The sequence below is a fragment of the Myotis brandtii genome, unplaced genomic scaffold, assembly GCF_000412655.1.
Source record: "Myotis brandtii unplaced genomic scaffold, ASM41265v1 scaffold373, whole genome shotgun sequence".
In the NCBI taxonomy this organism is placed as follows: Eukaryota; Metazoa; Chordata; class Mammalia; order Chiroptera; family Vespertilionidae; genus Myotis; species Myotis brandtii.
In genome coordinates this window covers 518795-535512 of record NW_005364339.1, presented here as the reverse complement: position 1 = coordinate 535512, position 16718 = coordinate 518795, and the positions used below count along the sequence as shown (strand labels likewise).

At 40.8% G+C, this 16718-nt stretch overlaps 1 protein-coding gene across 1 annotated transcript in view; it reads right to left on the bottom strand.

Moving 5' to 3' along the window:
- Positions 1-2951: 2951 nt before the first annotated feature.
- LOC102260640 (phospholipid scramblase 1) overlaps positions 2952-16718 on the bottom strand; it is a 112699-nt gene continuing 98932 nt past the window's right edge. Inside the window, exons 7-8 of the mRNA XM_005872264.2 lie at positions 6001-6162; positions 2952-3023 (exon numbers count right to left, since the gene is read on the bottom strand). Coding sequence (XP_005872326.1) covers positions 2952-3023; positions 6001-6162 — 234 coding nt within the window. The remainder of the gene's footprint in view (positions 3024-6000; positions 6163-16718) is intronic.

The following is a 16718-nucleotide window of genomic DNA, read 5'->3' as shown; positions in this document are numbered from 1 at the left end:
ACTCCCAGGGACTAATCAGATTATTTTAATCCTTCATCTCGTTCAGGGTGGAATCTGGGTGTGGCTGTGCTCCTTGCCTGGGGGCTAGGTGGAGGAGTCCCACCCTACGGAGAGAATGGCTGCCCCAATCCTGGGCCCAGGGGTGTCTCAGCACTCAATTCGCTGCCACCTCTCCCAACCCCCCCCTCAGCCTCTCTCCAGATTCCACTCATCTGCACCTTCTCCCTCTCTTCAGCACAGGTGAGTGTCTGTATCCAAAATGTCTTATGAACAGGATTCAGTGAAAACAAACAAACAAACGCCGGCCGTGGAAACGGGGAAGGCTGAGTTTCTGTAAGCTATTCTCTTACCGGCACTGCATGGTCTGGTCAGCTCTTCAGGCTGCCCCCTTTAGGCTCAGTCCTCCATGATCACAGAACCCAAATCTCAAATCCCCCGGCACCAGGAATCCCGCGGATCTCCTTTCCCCAGTCAGGGGCTGTGCCTGTCCCAAGGGACGCAGCTGTCTGCCACGTGGTCTCCCTCTGACCCTCTGGGCTCAGAGTTCTGGCAAACTTTCCTGCCCAGATCCCTGGTTTTTTACCTTTCCAGGGGAGTTCTGCCCTTCTCAGCTGCAAACCGTCTCACCCCACACAATTTTTTTTAAAGCGTTGGTACATTAATATAATGGAAAGGAAATCTGACCCTTTGTGATAGCATGGATGGACCTGGAGAGCATTATGCTAAGTGAAATAAGCCAGTCAGAGAAAGACAAGTACCATATGATTTCATTCATATGGTGGAATCTAATGAAAAAAAAAAAATAAACTAGCAAGCACAGTAAAAACAGACTCATAGATAGAAGGCAGTCTGACAGCTGTTGAGAAGGGGTTGTGGGGGTAGGTATAGGGGATGGGATTGAGCAAAAAAGAAAAAAAAAGAGAAAAAAACTCATGGACAAGGACAAGTCTAGTGATTGCCTGGGGCAGGGGTCCTCAAACTATGGCCCACGGGCCACATGCAAATACAAATGTTGTATTTGTTCCCGTTTTGTTTTTTTACTTCAAAATAAGATATGTGCAGTGTGCATAGGAATTTGTTCATAGTTTTTTTTTTAAACTATAGTCCGGCCCTCCAACGGTCTGAGGGACAGTGAAATGGCCCCCTGTTTAAAAAGTTTTAGCACCCCTGGCCTGGGGGAAGGAGTGAGGTGGAAGAAGGTTATAGGGGGAATAAATAGTAATGGAATGAGACTTGACTTGGGGTGCTGAACATAGTATAGTTTAAGCAGATTATGTGTTGTGAAATTTTGCACCTGAATCCTGTATAATTTTGTTAACCAGTGTCACCCCAATAAGTTAAATAAAAAAATAAAATATATTATGAAATATGTCATCAATTTTTTATTTCAGTTATTTGATTATTATAAACTAGAGGGCCGGTGCATGAAATTTGTGGGTGGGTACAGTCCCTAGGCCTAGCCTGTGATCAGGGCCATCTTCCCTGGCTGCTGGCATCCAGCCACACCTCCTGCTGCCACCCACCCAGGTTCCCAGTTTGCCATCAGGCTATTGGAGCCTGACGGCTGGGGGTGAGGGACCAGAGGTTGGCCGGTCCTGCCTGCTCCTGGCCCACCCCCTGCCACAGGTCACTCTCTGTGAGTGGGGCAACTGGCGGGGCGGGGCCTTGGCCTGGCACAGCCCACATACCCTGCCACCCATCCTTGCTCCCTGTTCACCATCAGGTGATCGGAGCCTGACGGCTGGGAGGAGGGACCGAGAGGTCAGCCATTCCCGCCCACTCCCAGCCCCGCCACCCACTGCCACCCATTCTGGTTCCCCGTTTGCCATCCGGCTATTAGAGCCTGCCAGCCAGGGGGAGGGAAGAAGAGGTTGGCTGTTCTGCCTGCACACCGGCCCAACTCCCGCTGTGGGTCGTCCTCTGTGTGTGGGGCAACTTGGCAGGGCGGGGGCCTTGGCGTGGCACTGCCTACATCCCCTGCCACCCACCTCTGGGTCCCCGTTCACCATCGAGGAATTGGAGCCTGCCTGCTGGGGAAAGGGACCAAGAGATGGTCAGTGCACCTCATAGTGACTGGTCAAGCAGTAGTTCTGGTCATTCTGCCATTATGGTTGCTGGACTTTTATTATATAGGTAATAATAGACTACTATTGAAGTTTTTACTCTGTGAAAGAATATGCATATCTATTAACACCTAGAGTTTTTTATGTTCAATGGATGATAGAATGTAGGAGCTAATCATTCCATATTAAAAATTACTTCAAAAATTATAACAATACCCCAGTTTTAGAGTGAGTCTTTAAAATGTGTCCTTCTTTGGAACAGAATCATGTTTTTGTCCACTAAAAACCATAAAAAATTGGTAACTTACTGTCATGTCAGTATGAAAATTTTATTTATAGTACCAGATTAGATTATAGAAGAAGTTAAATATAGTGAAAATTCTGAATTTTATTTTGTTGATAATATGTATATTAAGTATTATTTGAACATAATTATAAAGGAGACTAAAATTTTGTTAAGTATTTAACTCTTGAATATGCATGATTTGCAAAATAATATTACTTGTTACAAATGAAGTAAATTATAACGATTTAATAAAGTATAATTTTATAAATTAGTAATAATCTATTTTTTATTATAAAAGTGGAAAATAAATTAGACTATAATTCAAAGTAGTTTTGCATAAGAAGTTTCATGTCTAAAGGTAAAATGTCCTATGTCATTTCTCCCGAATACATAATGGACATTCAAAGAAAATGTATAAAACTTTTATAAGCAATAATGCAGAAAATAAACTATATAATTTAAAAGTGAAATCACATACCTGGACTATAGGAATCACAGAGCAATTCACATATTGTATAATTATTTTTTAAAAATCACTGATTTTTCTTTTAGACAGTCCCAATGAGTATAGAACTTCAACTTTTGAGACACTCATTAAAACACTAACACAATCTTGCTTTCAGGAATGAACCCAGTATTTGAGGGCATGAATTATCTTCAAAAAACATAAAATCCTAGATAAAAACAAAAATACAGAAATGAGTTTTCAGCAGCAAAACAGGTAATCATCTGATGTAGAAATGCTAAATGTTCTGAGGAAAACAGTAATATGTCTGTTAAATAAGAAAATTTAACTGTAATAATTAAATCTGTGAAAAGTCCATAGCTATATAAGCTCTACCTTCAGCACTTTATTTTATTAGCAATTAAATCCTCTAATTCTACTCATTTGTTGATATCTGCATGAATTTAATGATCTGGTAATTTCAATATATTTCCTTTTTTCTAGTTCCCTAGAAATCTTCCTCTTTCAATTTTTCTTACTCAACTTTTTTAGTCCCTCTCTAGTAACAGAACTTTTTCTATGACTAGAGTTCCATGTAAAATTTTAAAAAAAATTGTCATAAGAATGACAGCTTTCTTAAGAGATAGAATGTTTGTGTTAGCTTCATTTGTCTTCCAATTTTTCCACTGTGTTCCCAGCTTATTTTATTTCATTAGTATCAATACAGACCCTACCCCTATGACTTCAGCCAAACCCTGTGGAATTCACAATTCCTAAATCTATCATTTTCCTTTATACCTTCAACAGAAATAATTTTATCCTTATTGTCAATTACTAGCGATTACACTATTGCAATTTTACCTCTCAAATTCATTTCTCACATAGACACCAAGATTTAACTTTGATTTACATTATTACATTATACCCAGTTTAAAATCAACATTTAATGAAACAATTTTAATAAATTAAAACTCTATAAAAAGTTGGCTGATCTTTGAAGGCCCTTTAGAGGAAGCCCTTAGTAATTTACTAATAAGCCCACCACCACCCCAGTCCCATTTCCCATCAATCCAAACACCTAAGACTCTCTTCTTCAAACACATCATATATTTCACATTACCCAGCTGTTAGTTGAACTGTTTCCACAAGGTTAGATTTGACTTTTTATGTGAAATGAATGCTTATTGGAAAATTTTTTACAAAGAATCTTGGTTATATTAAGATTTATAGAAAATATTAAGCATATCCCAAATTAGGTGGAATACCATAATAAAGTCCCAACAACCCTTCACCCAGCTTGAATGATTAACATGACCAATCTTGGTTCAACAATTACTGCACCCCCTATGTCTCCCTGCCCTCACCCCATTATTAAAAAAACAAACCCTGATATACCATTTTATACTGGTTTACTTCAATATGTGCCCCTAAAATATATGGATGGTTTTTTGCTTTCACACAACCACAATGTCATCACCACAGCTTAAAAAACACCTTAATTTTTAGTGGAGGTTGGAAGGATGGGCGATAAAAATGAAAGGGATTAAGTACAAATTGCTAGTTATACAAATGGTCATGGACATGTAGAGTACAGTATAGGTAATATAGACAATAATATTCTAATAAATATATATGGTGCCAGCTGGGTACTAGACTTACTGTGCAAGTCACATCATCCTATCTAATAAAAGACAAAAAGGGTAATTGACTGTACCTTCGCTACACTTCCCATTGGCTAATCAGGGAGATATGCAAATTAACTGCCAACAAAGATGGCGGTTAATTTGCATACATAGGCTCCAAGCGGTGGAGCCAAGCCAAACGGCCCCGAAGCCGGCCGTGCAGCGAGGCCTCACGGCCCCGGTGCCAAGTGGAGCCGAAAGGCCTCATGGCCCAGGGATCAGCGGAGCAGTGAAGCCTGACGGCGGGGGGCGGGGGAGGCTCTGGCTGGAGCCCAGCGGAGCTAAGGCCTGCGTCCCGGGTGCCAGAGGAAAACTGGTGCCAGCAGCCAAGGGAAGGGAAGGCCTATTGCACGAATCTCTTCATGCAACAGGCCTCTAGTTAAGTATATAAATGTCTAATAAGTATATTGTACACCTGAAACTAATATAATATTGTATGTCAACTATATTTGAAAAATAAATTTAAAAAATTTTAAAGTTAAAAATAAAAACCAAAAAAATCCAACCTTAATTCATCATCATTAAATAGCCAAGGTTCTAATTTCCCTAAATGCATTGTAAATGTTTTTTAAATTGATTCATTCAAATCAATATGCAAACATGGTCAACAAATTTTACTAGGTTGAATTTTATTTTTATCTTTTTATTTTCCTGACATTTATTTGTTGAAGGAACTGGATCCTTTTGTTGTAAACTCTCTCGTGTTTTATTTTTTTTCTGAGTGCATCCCCAAATAAATATTTCAGATATTCATTTAGTGGTTCCAAACCATGCTTGAGTGATTAAACCAGCGGTGCCAACCAGTGGTCCGCGAGGTCCGTGAGGTCTGACAGGTTAACAGCTTAAAGCTTGGTCCCATCTCCAGAGATTTTGATTCACTATTTGGGTGCAGTCTTGATACAGGGAGTTTAAAAAGCTACCCAGGTGTTTCTACTGTGCAGCTAAGATTGAGAACTGTTGCTCTCTCCCAGGTGTCCTTGATTTTGGCTGCATATTGAATCACCTGCGGAGTAAAACAACAAATGTGTGAGCTTCTGACTTAATAGAATGGGGGGTCTGATTTGGTACTTGAGGTTTTTAAATTTTCTCTAAGTCATGGAAGACAAGTGTAGAATCACTGCTTTATCCCATGTGTGTCAACTGGCAGTTCCATCTGGTGGCCGGATTGGATGCACTTTTAAGCAGTTTTCACTTAAGTAGTAGAGCATTTAATTTAATAACGAATCAGGATGGGTTCTACTCCACCTTAGTCCATATCTGAGTGCACCTATTTTGATTTTTAAATAGAAGCCCCAAAGACCAGAGCCTCTTCTATTGCTATGTGAAACTATAGAATTTCCAGAGAAACTAGTCACCTGTGAATCCAGACCATCAGGAGAAAATGGAATTTCAGAGCTAGGATTAAATGGGGCACCCTTTGAATAAAACCTATACGTTTAAGCAGGTCATTTAAAAAGATACACTTTACTGAATCTTTCAGAGTGATATTAAAGAAATACCCAATATTACCAAGAATAGACTTACAATGAGGAAACACGCACCAAGCATCACAGCTTTCATTTTCACATCAAGGTCTAAAGGGAACTGGATGTCAAAGTCACTGTAATCTGTACATGCTTCTCTCACAAAACCAGTCCACTTCTTGGAAATCTTGCCAATCACATTTTCTTCATTAAGAGATTTGATCTAAATTGAAAAAAAATGACAGTCTTAAAGAATTCTAGAAAATAATAAATCAACTTTCAAATTTGGAATAAAATGAAACAAGTATTTTATTAAATTTACATGCAATACTTTATATCACTCATTAGATGCATATAAATTCCTGTACCTATAGATACATGAAAAAAATTGTTTCTTTGTTATAGAAAACTTATATGAAAGTAGTTTCACTGAAATATTTAACATTTTATATTGTACATTAAGACACAGTAATAAATCCTTTGAAGTGATCTAAAACAAAATTTAAGCAGGAAAAGATACAAACATGAAATGCTTCTTAGATTACATTTCTAGAAGCTATCAGGAGGGTAGCAAACTAAACCCCATGTGACATCTGCTTTAAGACAAGCACAGAGTTTACATAGGCTGAGTGATTACCTGTGATGGGAAGGACATTACCACTCAATGTTAGTAGACAAACGAAAAGTGCTAAGGGCCTGGGAAAGGGGACTGGCAGTTTTGAGTGAAGGAAAGTATCTAATAAGTAACTTAAAGGGATGCCACAGGTTCAGGTAAGACTGGACAACATGAGAGTGAGGGAACAACAAAATAGGAAAGGTGTATGAAAAAAAGCTCTGAAGTAATTTTTTTTTTATTAGAGTCACCTGGAAATCTTTTTAAAATCCTGATTTCTGGGCCTCATTCTGGAGGATTCCCAGTGATTCTAATGTGCAGCCAAGGATGAGAACCACTGTTCTAAATAAATGTGGGGAAACTAAAAACAGTTGACTCATTTTATTCCAGTGTGGGTGCTTAAGTTCTTAAACCTAAAATATGCTTTTAATATGAAAACTGTGACAGCATGGGTTGCTGTTCATCAATATTCATCCACCCCTCCCACTGTAGGTCCAGTATTCTTCTCTGAACATTGATACTTAGGGTTGGCCATGTGACTTGTTTGACCAATGGAATGTTAGTGTATATGACAGTAAGCAGAGACCTTAAACATGGCTAAGCGGTTTGGCCTGGCTCTTGCTCTCCAGTGATTAGCCACCAGAAAATCATGTAGTTCTTGCTAGAGCTCTAGAATGAGCATACTTGGAGCAGGCCCGAGGCCAACTTCAAGGCTAAATCAGTGCCATCTAGCTGAGCCTATGTATATCCACTGAGACACAATTAACCTGCAGACTCACAAGCATGAGAGCAAATGCCTGTTGTTTTAAGCCACTGATCTTTAGGGGTTTTATGTTATACAACACTGTTCTGGGAAAACAGACTAAGTAAATCTTGTGCACCCTTTAGTGTTTTATCTGCTAATAGCTGTAATCTAAATATGTGTAGCTTGTAAAGTAATCTTATTTTGTTTTTTAAGTTTATTTTTAATTTTGAAAATGAACAATACAGAGGATAACTTATGAGACACAATAATGTTGCACTAGATTTAACAGATATTAATATTTCCCTTTTTTATTCCTATAGCAAGAAATTTCAAAGTTTACCAATAATCATGCAAAAAAGTAAAAAAACAGAGATTTTTTTGATGGGAAGAATAAGAAATATGAATAGTGACAACTGAAAAGATATCAGGACTAGGTAATCTTAAACTAAGTTCTAGTTAACCTTTTAAAAACAGAAAATTCATATAATAAAGTTATTTCCACCTTGAAATAGTAAATTCATATTTGTGTCACAATAAGAAATATATTTTTATTTTTATATTTTTAAAATATATTTTATTGATTTTTTACAGAGAGGAAGGGAGAGGGATAGAGAGTTAGAAACATCGATGAAAGAGAAACATCGATTCAGCTGCCTCCTGCACACTCCCCACTGGGGATATGCCAGCAACCAAGGTATATGCCCTTGACAGGAATTGAACCTGGGACCCTTCAGTCTGCAGGCCGATACTCTATCCACTGAGCCAAACTGGTTAGGGCAAGAAATATATTTTTAGTTTTTGTTTTTGGTTCCTGAGATAAAGCTCCTAAACACTTATAACTCTTTGAGATAAGAATTATAGGAGAGTCTTTTGTTATATTTGGTCTTTCTCAGTTTCCTGGCACACAGATCCTAAAACTCGTGGATTCTCTGAGAATCTTTTGAGGATTCTCTTCTCAAATCTTTTGAGGGTAATGAAATGACTGGTGGCTACAGGCCCCTGATAGCTTCAGGATGGGGGCTGGTCACCAGATAGTCCGAGCAATGATTTGACTCCTTCCTTGAAAAGTGGGGAGGAGACAGGGGCTAGAGATTGACCTAATCAACAATGACCAATGATCTAATTATTCATGCCTATGTAATGAAACCTATATAAAAGCTCTAGATGATGGGGTTTGGAAAGCTTCCATATTGGTGAATGTATCTATGTTCTGGAAGGGTGGTGCAACCCTACGCCATGGGACATAAGCTCCTGAACTCAGGACATTTCCAGACCTCACCCTATATATTTCTCCATCTTGCTGTTCATCTGCATACTTATAATATCCTTTATAAAAAACCTGTAAACATGAGTGAAGTATAGTTTTGAGCTCTGCCATCTATTCTAGCAAATTATTGAATCTGATATGGGGGTCACAGGAACTCTACACTTATAGCAGTAAGTCAGAAGTGCACAATGTCTAGGACTTGTGATTAGCATCTGGAAAGGGGGGCAATAAGTGGGACCAAGCCTGTAACCTGTGGGGTCTGAATCAACTCCGAGTAGTATTAGTGTCAAAATTGATTTGAGTTGTAGGACATCCATTTTATGTCCAGGAAGTTGGAAAATTGTTAGGTATGGGAACTAGGCCCACCATACATTTTGTATCAGTAGTGTGGATACCATTATGGTATATTATATTTGAATTAAATGTATAAATACATAAATTTAATACCAATAATCCTATCTAATAATAGACAAATATGGTAATTAACCATACCTCCGACACGCTTCCCATGGGCTAATCAGGAGGATATGCAAATTAACTGCCAACCAAGATGGCGGCCGGCAATCAGGCAGCTGAAGCAAACAGGAGTTTTGCTTGCTCCAGTGATGGAGGAATCCAAGGTTCCCCGCCTGCCACTGCCAGCCTCTGAGCTGCACTCTAAGAAACAATGTTGCAATTATAGAAGCTAAAAAAACCCCAGAAACCTGCTTTCAGCCAGCCAGGCCTCAGAGCTGGAGTTGCAACAGTGTTTCAATTATAGAAGCCAAACAAACCCAGATACCTGCTTTCAGCAGCCGAGGTCTCAGATCTGGAGCCAAGCCTCAGAGCTAAAGCTGGCTCTCAGCTCCAGTGACAGCCATAGAAGGTAAATAAATCCCAGAATTTAAAAAAAAAGAAAGAAAAAGAGGATCTGCCCTCTGGTGGTCAGTGTGCTCTCACAGCGGGGAGCTCTGCTCAGCCACAAGCCAGGCTGCAGGCTGCCAGTACAGCAGTGGTGGTGGGAGCCTCTCTTGCCTCCTCAGCAGCACTAAAGATTTTTGACTGCAGCTAGGTCTGCTCCCCGCTGGCAAGTGGGCATCCCCCGAGGGCTGCTGGGCTGCCAGAGGGATGTCTGATTGCCATCTTAGGCCCAATCCCCTGGTGAGCAGGCCTAAGCCAGCAAGTGGTCACCCCTAGGGGTCCCAGACTGCGAAAGGGCACAGGCCGGGCTGAGGGACCCCTTACCCCCGAGTGCACAAATTTTTGTGCACCGGGCCTCTAGTCCTATATAATAAAAGCCTAATATTCAAACCGACTGAACGGCGGAATGACCAGGGGAATGACTGGTTGCTATGACACACACTGACCACCAGGGGGCAGATGCTTAACTCAAGAGCTGCCCCTAGCCTGCAAGGCCCCAGGCCAGCCAAGGTGGGTGCCAGCGGGGCCCCTCCACCGGGTCTCCCTGCCGGTCACTCCACAGATCGGCCCTGATCGCCGGCCAGGCCTACAGACCCTACCCATTTTACAAATTTCATGCACCGGGCCTCTAGTTTAACAATAATTGTTAAAAATATTCTTTTTATTTATTGTCTAAAGTTTTACTAGTACATATTCTCCATTTTCCCCGATTGATGCCCCCAATGTTAAAGATATTTTTAAAAGAATATGTAGATTCACTTATAATGTAAATACAATGCAACCCCCCAAAACAAACCCAAATATGACACTAGCACATATACCCAGATTAGCATCAAAACAATATACTGTATAAAGTATAAAATACTAGAAAATTGATGCAATTCAAAACAAATGCTCATATCACTGGCTGCTGAAAAGATATTTTATTATTTACTAATTAAGGATTTATATAACATTTATATAACAAAGACTTTATGATTGACAGGTAATTTAATGCTCAAAATAATCTTGCAAAGTATTTATTATTATTATTTGAAAATTTCACAAAACAATTGAAAAAAGAAAGGTTAAGTACTTTATCCAACATTACACAGATAAGAAATTGTGGAGATGGGTTTCAAACCCAGGCATTCTATCTTCAAAGTCTGAACTCTTGACCACTATAATATTCTTCCTTTTAAAAAGTTAAGTTTCAATTCCTAATAAAAATCTCAGTTGGGGGTCAGCAAATAATGGTCAGTGGGACAAATCTTCTTGCCTTGTTGTTTTTAAATAAAGTTTTATTAGCAGACAAATATGTCCATTCATTCATATATTGTCTATGACTACTTTCATGCTACAATGGTAGAATTGAGTAGCTGTGACAATAACCATATGTCTTACAAAACCTTAAATATTGTCTACATGGCCCTCTACAGAAAAAAGGTATGTTGATTCTTGCTCTAGGCAAAGTAGGAACAGGAAAATGACATGAAAAACAATAGAAATGTCTTTTTAAATTATGAAATATTTTAAAAGTAATATTTTTCTAAATTATGGAATATTTGCTACTGTGAAATCATCAACTTGGTCGGTATTCTCACTATTATCATCATCATTATAATTTTGCAGTATAAGTAGGCTGGAAAAAAACCAAGTCTATTCTATATAATAAAAACCTAATATGCAAATTGTCCACTCGGGTGGTCATTCGACCAGGAGACCAGGAGTTCGACCGCTTGCTATGATGTGTGCTGACCACCAGGGGGCTGAGCGGAACATGGCAGGCATTGGCGACACAGCGCTGGCAGTGGGCAGCAGTGGAGGCACTGCTGGCCCCAATGGGCCCTGATGAGAGCCGGACCATGGGAGGATAATGAAGCAGGCCAAGGCGGGTGCAAGTGGGAGCCCAATTGCCCTGCTGATTGATCTGTAGACAGTGACCAGTGGTGGTGCAGGGAGCGGGGCCGCTTCCCGAATCCCAGGTGCTGAGGGAGCTGGGTGGAGGCCTAGCCCTGATTGATCGCCCTACAGGTGGGATGGTAGAGCAGGTGAGGGGGCAGTGCCAGGCCTCGGTGGGGTGCCAGGCCTTGGCAGGGTGCCAGGTGGGGCTGCAGGGCTGCCAGGCTGGGGTTGCAAGCTGGGGCCCGATCCCCACAGCCACCCTGAGGCCCCCACCTGTGCATGAATTCGTGCATCGGGCCTCTAGTTGGTATATAATTAATATAAGAGTTACCATAATCTCATTTGTACTGTGATTTTATACTTAGAAAACCCACGTAAATTAAGCACAAACACCTAAATTTAATACTAGAATACTGTTAAATAACTAGATAAAAGGTAAATAGAAATAAATAGCTTTTCTTAAGTAATCAGCCCCTAAAAATATAAGTATTCTTCCCTATTGGTAATAAATGGCTATAAATTACTCAAGATTAAGCTTAACAAAAAAGGCAGAACTTCTAGATGATGAATCCATATTGTTATATGAAGAATACAATCAGATAAAAATAAATTAAAAGACATAACACTCTGTGGAGCAGGATTCAAAATGGCAGCCAAATAGGCAGCTGTGTCCTACACCTTGTCACAGAGCAGATAGATGGAACAAGTAAATCGAATAACATCCACCCAGAATTGGTGAATTAGACATAACTGGCGAGACAATCAATAGCTGGAAAGGGCAGAGGATGCCTGGAGAATGGTAGGATGGGGATGTGGGCTGAAGAGAGAGACATGCGGCCACCTGGAACGAGAGGGTCAGAAGGAACCTGCGCTGCACCACGTCTGCATCCCTTGGGGACAGGCTTAACGCCTGATTGTGGAAGGGAGGTCCACAGGGCTTCTGGCGGCTGGGGAATCTAGATCTAAGTCCACAGCCGTGAAAGGTTGTGCCCAGAAAGGCAGCATGAAGAGGTACCTGAGCTGCGTGGTGCTCGTGGGAAGAGAAACTCAAGGCTGCATGGTTGTTTTGCCTCTGTTTTGTCCTTGCTTTTATTTGCTAAACCCAGTTCATGGAACCTTTCAATTACAAACACTCATTGAGGCTGCAGTGACGGTGGAGGTGCAGTTTTGTGGAGGCTGGGGAGTGGCTGTGAAAGGGAGCAGACAGGGAGAGGTGACCAGGAATCCGGCACTGAGACATTTGGGACCCTCCAAACCTAAACAGCCATTTTTCTCCTGAAGAGCCAGCCCCTCCCAGCAGCCTCAAGCAGGTAGTGTTGCTGCACTCAGCCATGAGCTTTGCAGAGAAAATAAAGACTCTGAATAGCCCCAGGGAGCTCTTGGGGACTGGGTTGAGGAGAGGCCATTCAGACCCCAAAAACAATACAGAAACACCCCCAATTAAAGCTCTTGTCAGAAACAGACTCTTTTTTTTTAAATTTCTTTATTGGTTAAGGTATTACAAATGTGTCTTCATCCCCCCATTAACCCCCAACCTCCCCCCTCCCCACTCATGCTCTCATCCCCCTGTTGTCCATGTCCATTGGTTTGGCTTATATGCATGCATACAAGTCCTTTGGTTGATCTCTTCCCCTTACCCCCACCCTCCCCTACTTTCCCTCTGGAAATTGATAGTCTGATCACTGTTTCTCTGTCTTTGGATCTGTCCCTGTTCATCAGTCTATGTTGTTCTCTATATTCCACAAATGAGTGAGATCATGTGGTGAGTGATTAAGACTGACAGCAGGCAGACAGGCAAAGCGGGCGGATTGGTCCTGCCTACTTGTAGCCAAGGCTGTGGAGACAGACAAAGAGAAGCAGTGGATCACTTGGAACTTCAACAGAGTGCTGACTACCTAACAGGAAACTGAGAAATGCCAGACAAAACAGAAGAGTGGGGTCTCAAACCAGCCCACCTGGGGCATTAAAACTTGGCTGAAGCGAACGACACTTCACTTTTTTATTTTTTATCTTTTATTTAAAATTTTTTTCCTTTACTTGTTGTTTTATCTTTTATTTTTTTTGTATTATTTTCCTTCATTCTATTTTTTATCATTATTTTATTTTATCTTGTTTTTTTTTCTTTTTCCCCACCCTTTTCTTCCTCACTTCTCTATTTCATCCTGTTTTCTCCTCTCCTGTACCGCTTTACATTTTAACTCTCCTTTCTTTTTACCCCTTTTTAAAAATTGATCTTTATCTGTTTTTTTGACGTGTTATTATTATTTTGGTCTCTGTTGGCTTACTCATATATCTAATTTCCTCTCTCATGCTCCAAGTCCATGCAACCTTCTCTTTTCTCTTTCTTGGCTAGCCAATTTCTTTATCATTTTGTTTTTATTCTCCTCTCTTGTTCTCTTCTTCTCTTAATTGTTTAATTAGTTTCACTCACTAAACTCAAGCCTATTTGCTCTCTCCTCTATTCTCCTTTTCCAAAAATAAATTAATAAATAGATAGATAATTTTTTTTTTATCTTTGAATTTTTAAATTTTTTATTTATTGATTATTTTGTTTGTTTGTTTTTAATTTTCTTCTTATCCAATTATTCTTTTCCTACCTCCTCTAAACTGAACCATTGTCCTTCCCATATTCATTCAATTCCTTAACCTTACTTTCTATAAATAAGCTCTGCCTCTTCAGATTATGTCCTCCCCTTTTTCTGGGTATTTGTTGTTTGCATTTTATGGTTCACTAGAGGCCCAATGCACAAAATCCGTGCAAGAGTAGGCCTTCCTTCCCCCGGCTGCCAGCACCAGCTTCCCTTTGGCACCCGGGACCCAGGCTTCCCTCCGGCCGAAGGCAGGCACCTGGGACCCGGGCTTCCCTTGCAGCCCCGGCTTCATCTGGAAGGTGGTCAGGAAGGACATCCAGTCTAATTAGCATATTATACTTTTATTATTATAGATTTGTTTGTTTTATGGTGTTTCTTCCCCATTAATATTTTTCTTCTTTTTTATTTTTATTTTTAAAATTTAAATTCTTTATTGTTTAAAGTATTACATAAGTCTCTTTTTCCCCCATTAACCAATCCCTGACCACTCCAAACCTCCAGTATATACCCTCACCCCCCTCTTCTTTTTTCTTTTCTCAAGTATCTTTTTTCCATTCTAAATCATTTTTACTCTCTTCTCTCTCTCCTAATTCTCTTTTCTCTGGTGGTCACTTTTATTGGGGTTTCAATGTCATGAGTACATTTGTGTTTTGTTCCCTTTGTGTAGTGTCTTGTTGAGTTGTATATCGTGCTATTTGGTAAATGTGGTAGAGAGTGAGCTACATAAACAGACACCCAGAGAGGAGACTCTATCCATGAATGGGACAATAAAACTCAAGACCTAACTACACCAAGAGAATCCAAATAGCCCAAGTAGGGGGCATCCCTAGAATATCCAGCCCAGAAGACCCAAGAGATTGCACCACTGGGTCCCAAAAAACATCTAGTATATAAGACAAAATTTAAAAAAATCTGGGTGATATAGAAGTTTGATCTAATACATAGAAAAAAAAACAAAAAGAAACAACAACGATGGGGAGAAAAAGAAACAACACCCATAAGAAAGTAAAGGAAGAATCACCAGGAAAGGGAATAAATGAAATTGAGGTAAGTAATTTGTCAAAGAAAGAATTCAGAGCAATGGTTATAAGGATGCTGAGAAGAATAGAAGACAAATTCAACAACATGTGTAAGAATCAAAAGGAAATGAAGAATAATCAAGAGGAAATGAAAAATGGCATAGCTGTAATTAAGAACATAATGGAAAGTTTCAATGGTAGATTAGAAGAAGCTAAGGACCACATCAGCGAGTTAGAAGACAATGTAGAAAAAAAACCCACAAGAAGAGGAGCAACTGGAAAAAAACAAAAACTTAAAAAGCAGGAGCACCTAAGGGAGCTTTGGGACAACATGAAATAAAACAACATCCACATAATAGGGGTGCCAGAGGAGAGGAAACTGAGCAAGGAATAGAAAACCTGTTTGAAGAAATCATGACAGAAAACTTCCCTGACTTGGGAAGGAAAAAACTCCCACAAGTCCAAGAAGCACACAGATTCCCAAACAAGAATCTTAAAGGCTGCCAGAGAGAGAGACAGAAAGTTAACTACAAGGGATCTCCCATTAGACTCTCAACTGATTTCTCTACAGAAAGACATAAGGCAGGAAGGGAATGGAATGAAATATACAAAGTGATGCAAAGCAATGGACTGAATCCAAGAATGCTATATCCAGCAAGGTTATCATTCATAATTGAAGGTGAAATCAGGAGCTTCACAAACAAATATAAGCTAAAGGATTTTATTACGACCAAACCAGCAATGCAAGAAATGATAAGGAAACTGCTATAAAAAGAAGTAATAGAGGAAACCAAGATGGCAGCATAAGTAAACACCGGAAATTGCTGCCTCGCACAACCACTTCAAAAGTACAACTAAAAGACAAAACAGATATCATCCAGAACCACAGGAAGGCTGGCTGACTGGAAATTCTACAACTAGAATGAAAGAGAAAAGCACACTGAGACTCAGAGGAGGTGCGGAAGTAAAGTGCAGAGGTACAGAGGCGCACGCCGAAAGGGCTAGCAACTGAGGACGCTGCGCACATGGAAAGGGCTGGCAGCTGAGGACGCGGCGCACGTGGAGAGGGCTGGAAACTGAGGACATGGTTGTCTTTTTCAATCGGGAGGGAGTCTCAAGCTCCCGACTGCTCTGAACTCCAGTTCCGGGTGAGTCTCTGGGGACCCAAACTCATACGGGGAGAAACTGGACTCTCTGGCATTGGGCAGAACTCGAGGGCGGCTTTCTCTCAAAGGTGCTTGCAGCGATTACCGGGACACTGAGACACGGGGCCTCTTAGGGTAGGACTGGGGAGCAGCCATAGCTGCTTGCTCTGCCCTGTTGATACCCTGAGACCCCGCCCCACCCAAGCTGTGCACAGAGGCTTTTGCATATGAAAGGCCTGGCCCTTTGCAACCTGCAAATTACCTAACAAACTGCAACTGAATCAGAGACCCAGAACTTCCAAAATAAGGTCCAAGACCCCACAGCAGCTTGCATTGCTTCACAACTGGACCTCATCTGGGCACCTCCAAACCCCAAACAAAGAAGAGGAATCTCTCCATAGCTCCTGCTGGGTAGCCTCAGGAAGAGGCTAAATTAGCACCTCCTTAGAGATCCAAGAGCCAGTGTACCCAGTGGTCAGAGTGGGACCATCCAATTACAACTCCTCAGATCCATAAGGGACACACTCAGCGGGCAGACTCAGTGAGCACCAAAGCCCCACTGAAGCAAGTCTTGCCCCATAAGGGTGTCTCCAGCACAGAAGTTCTCCCACCATA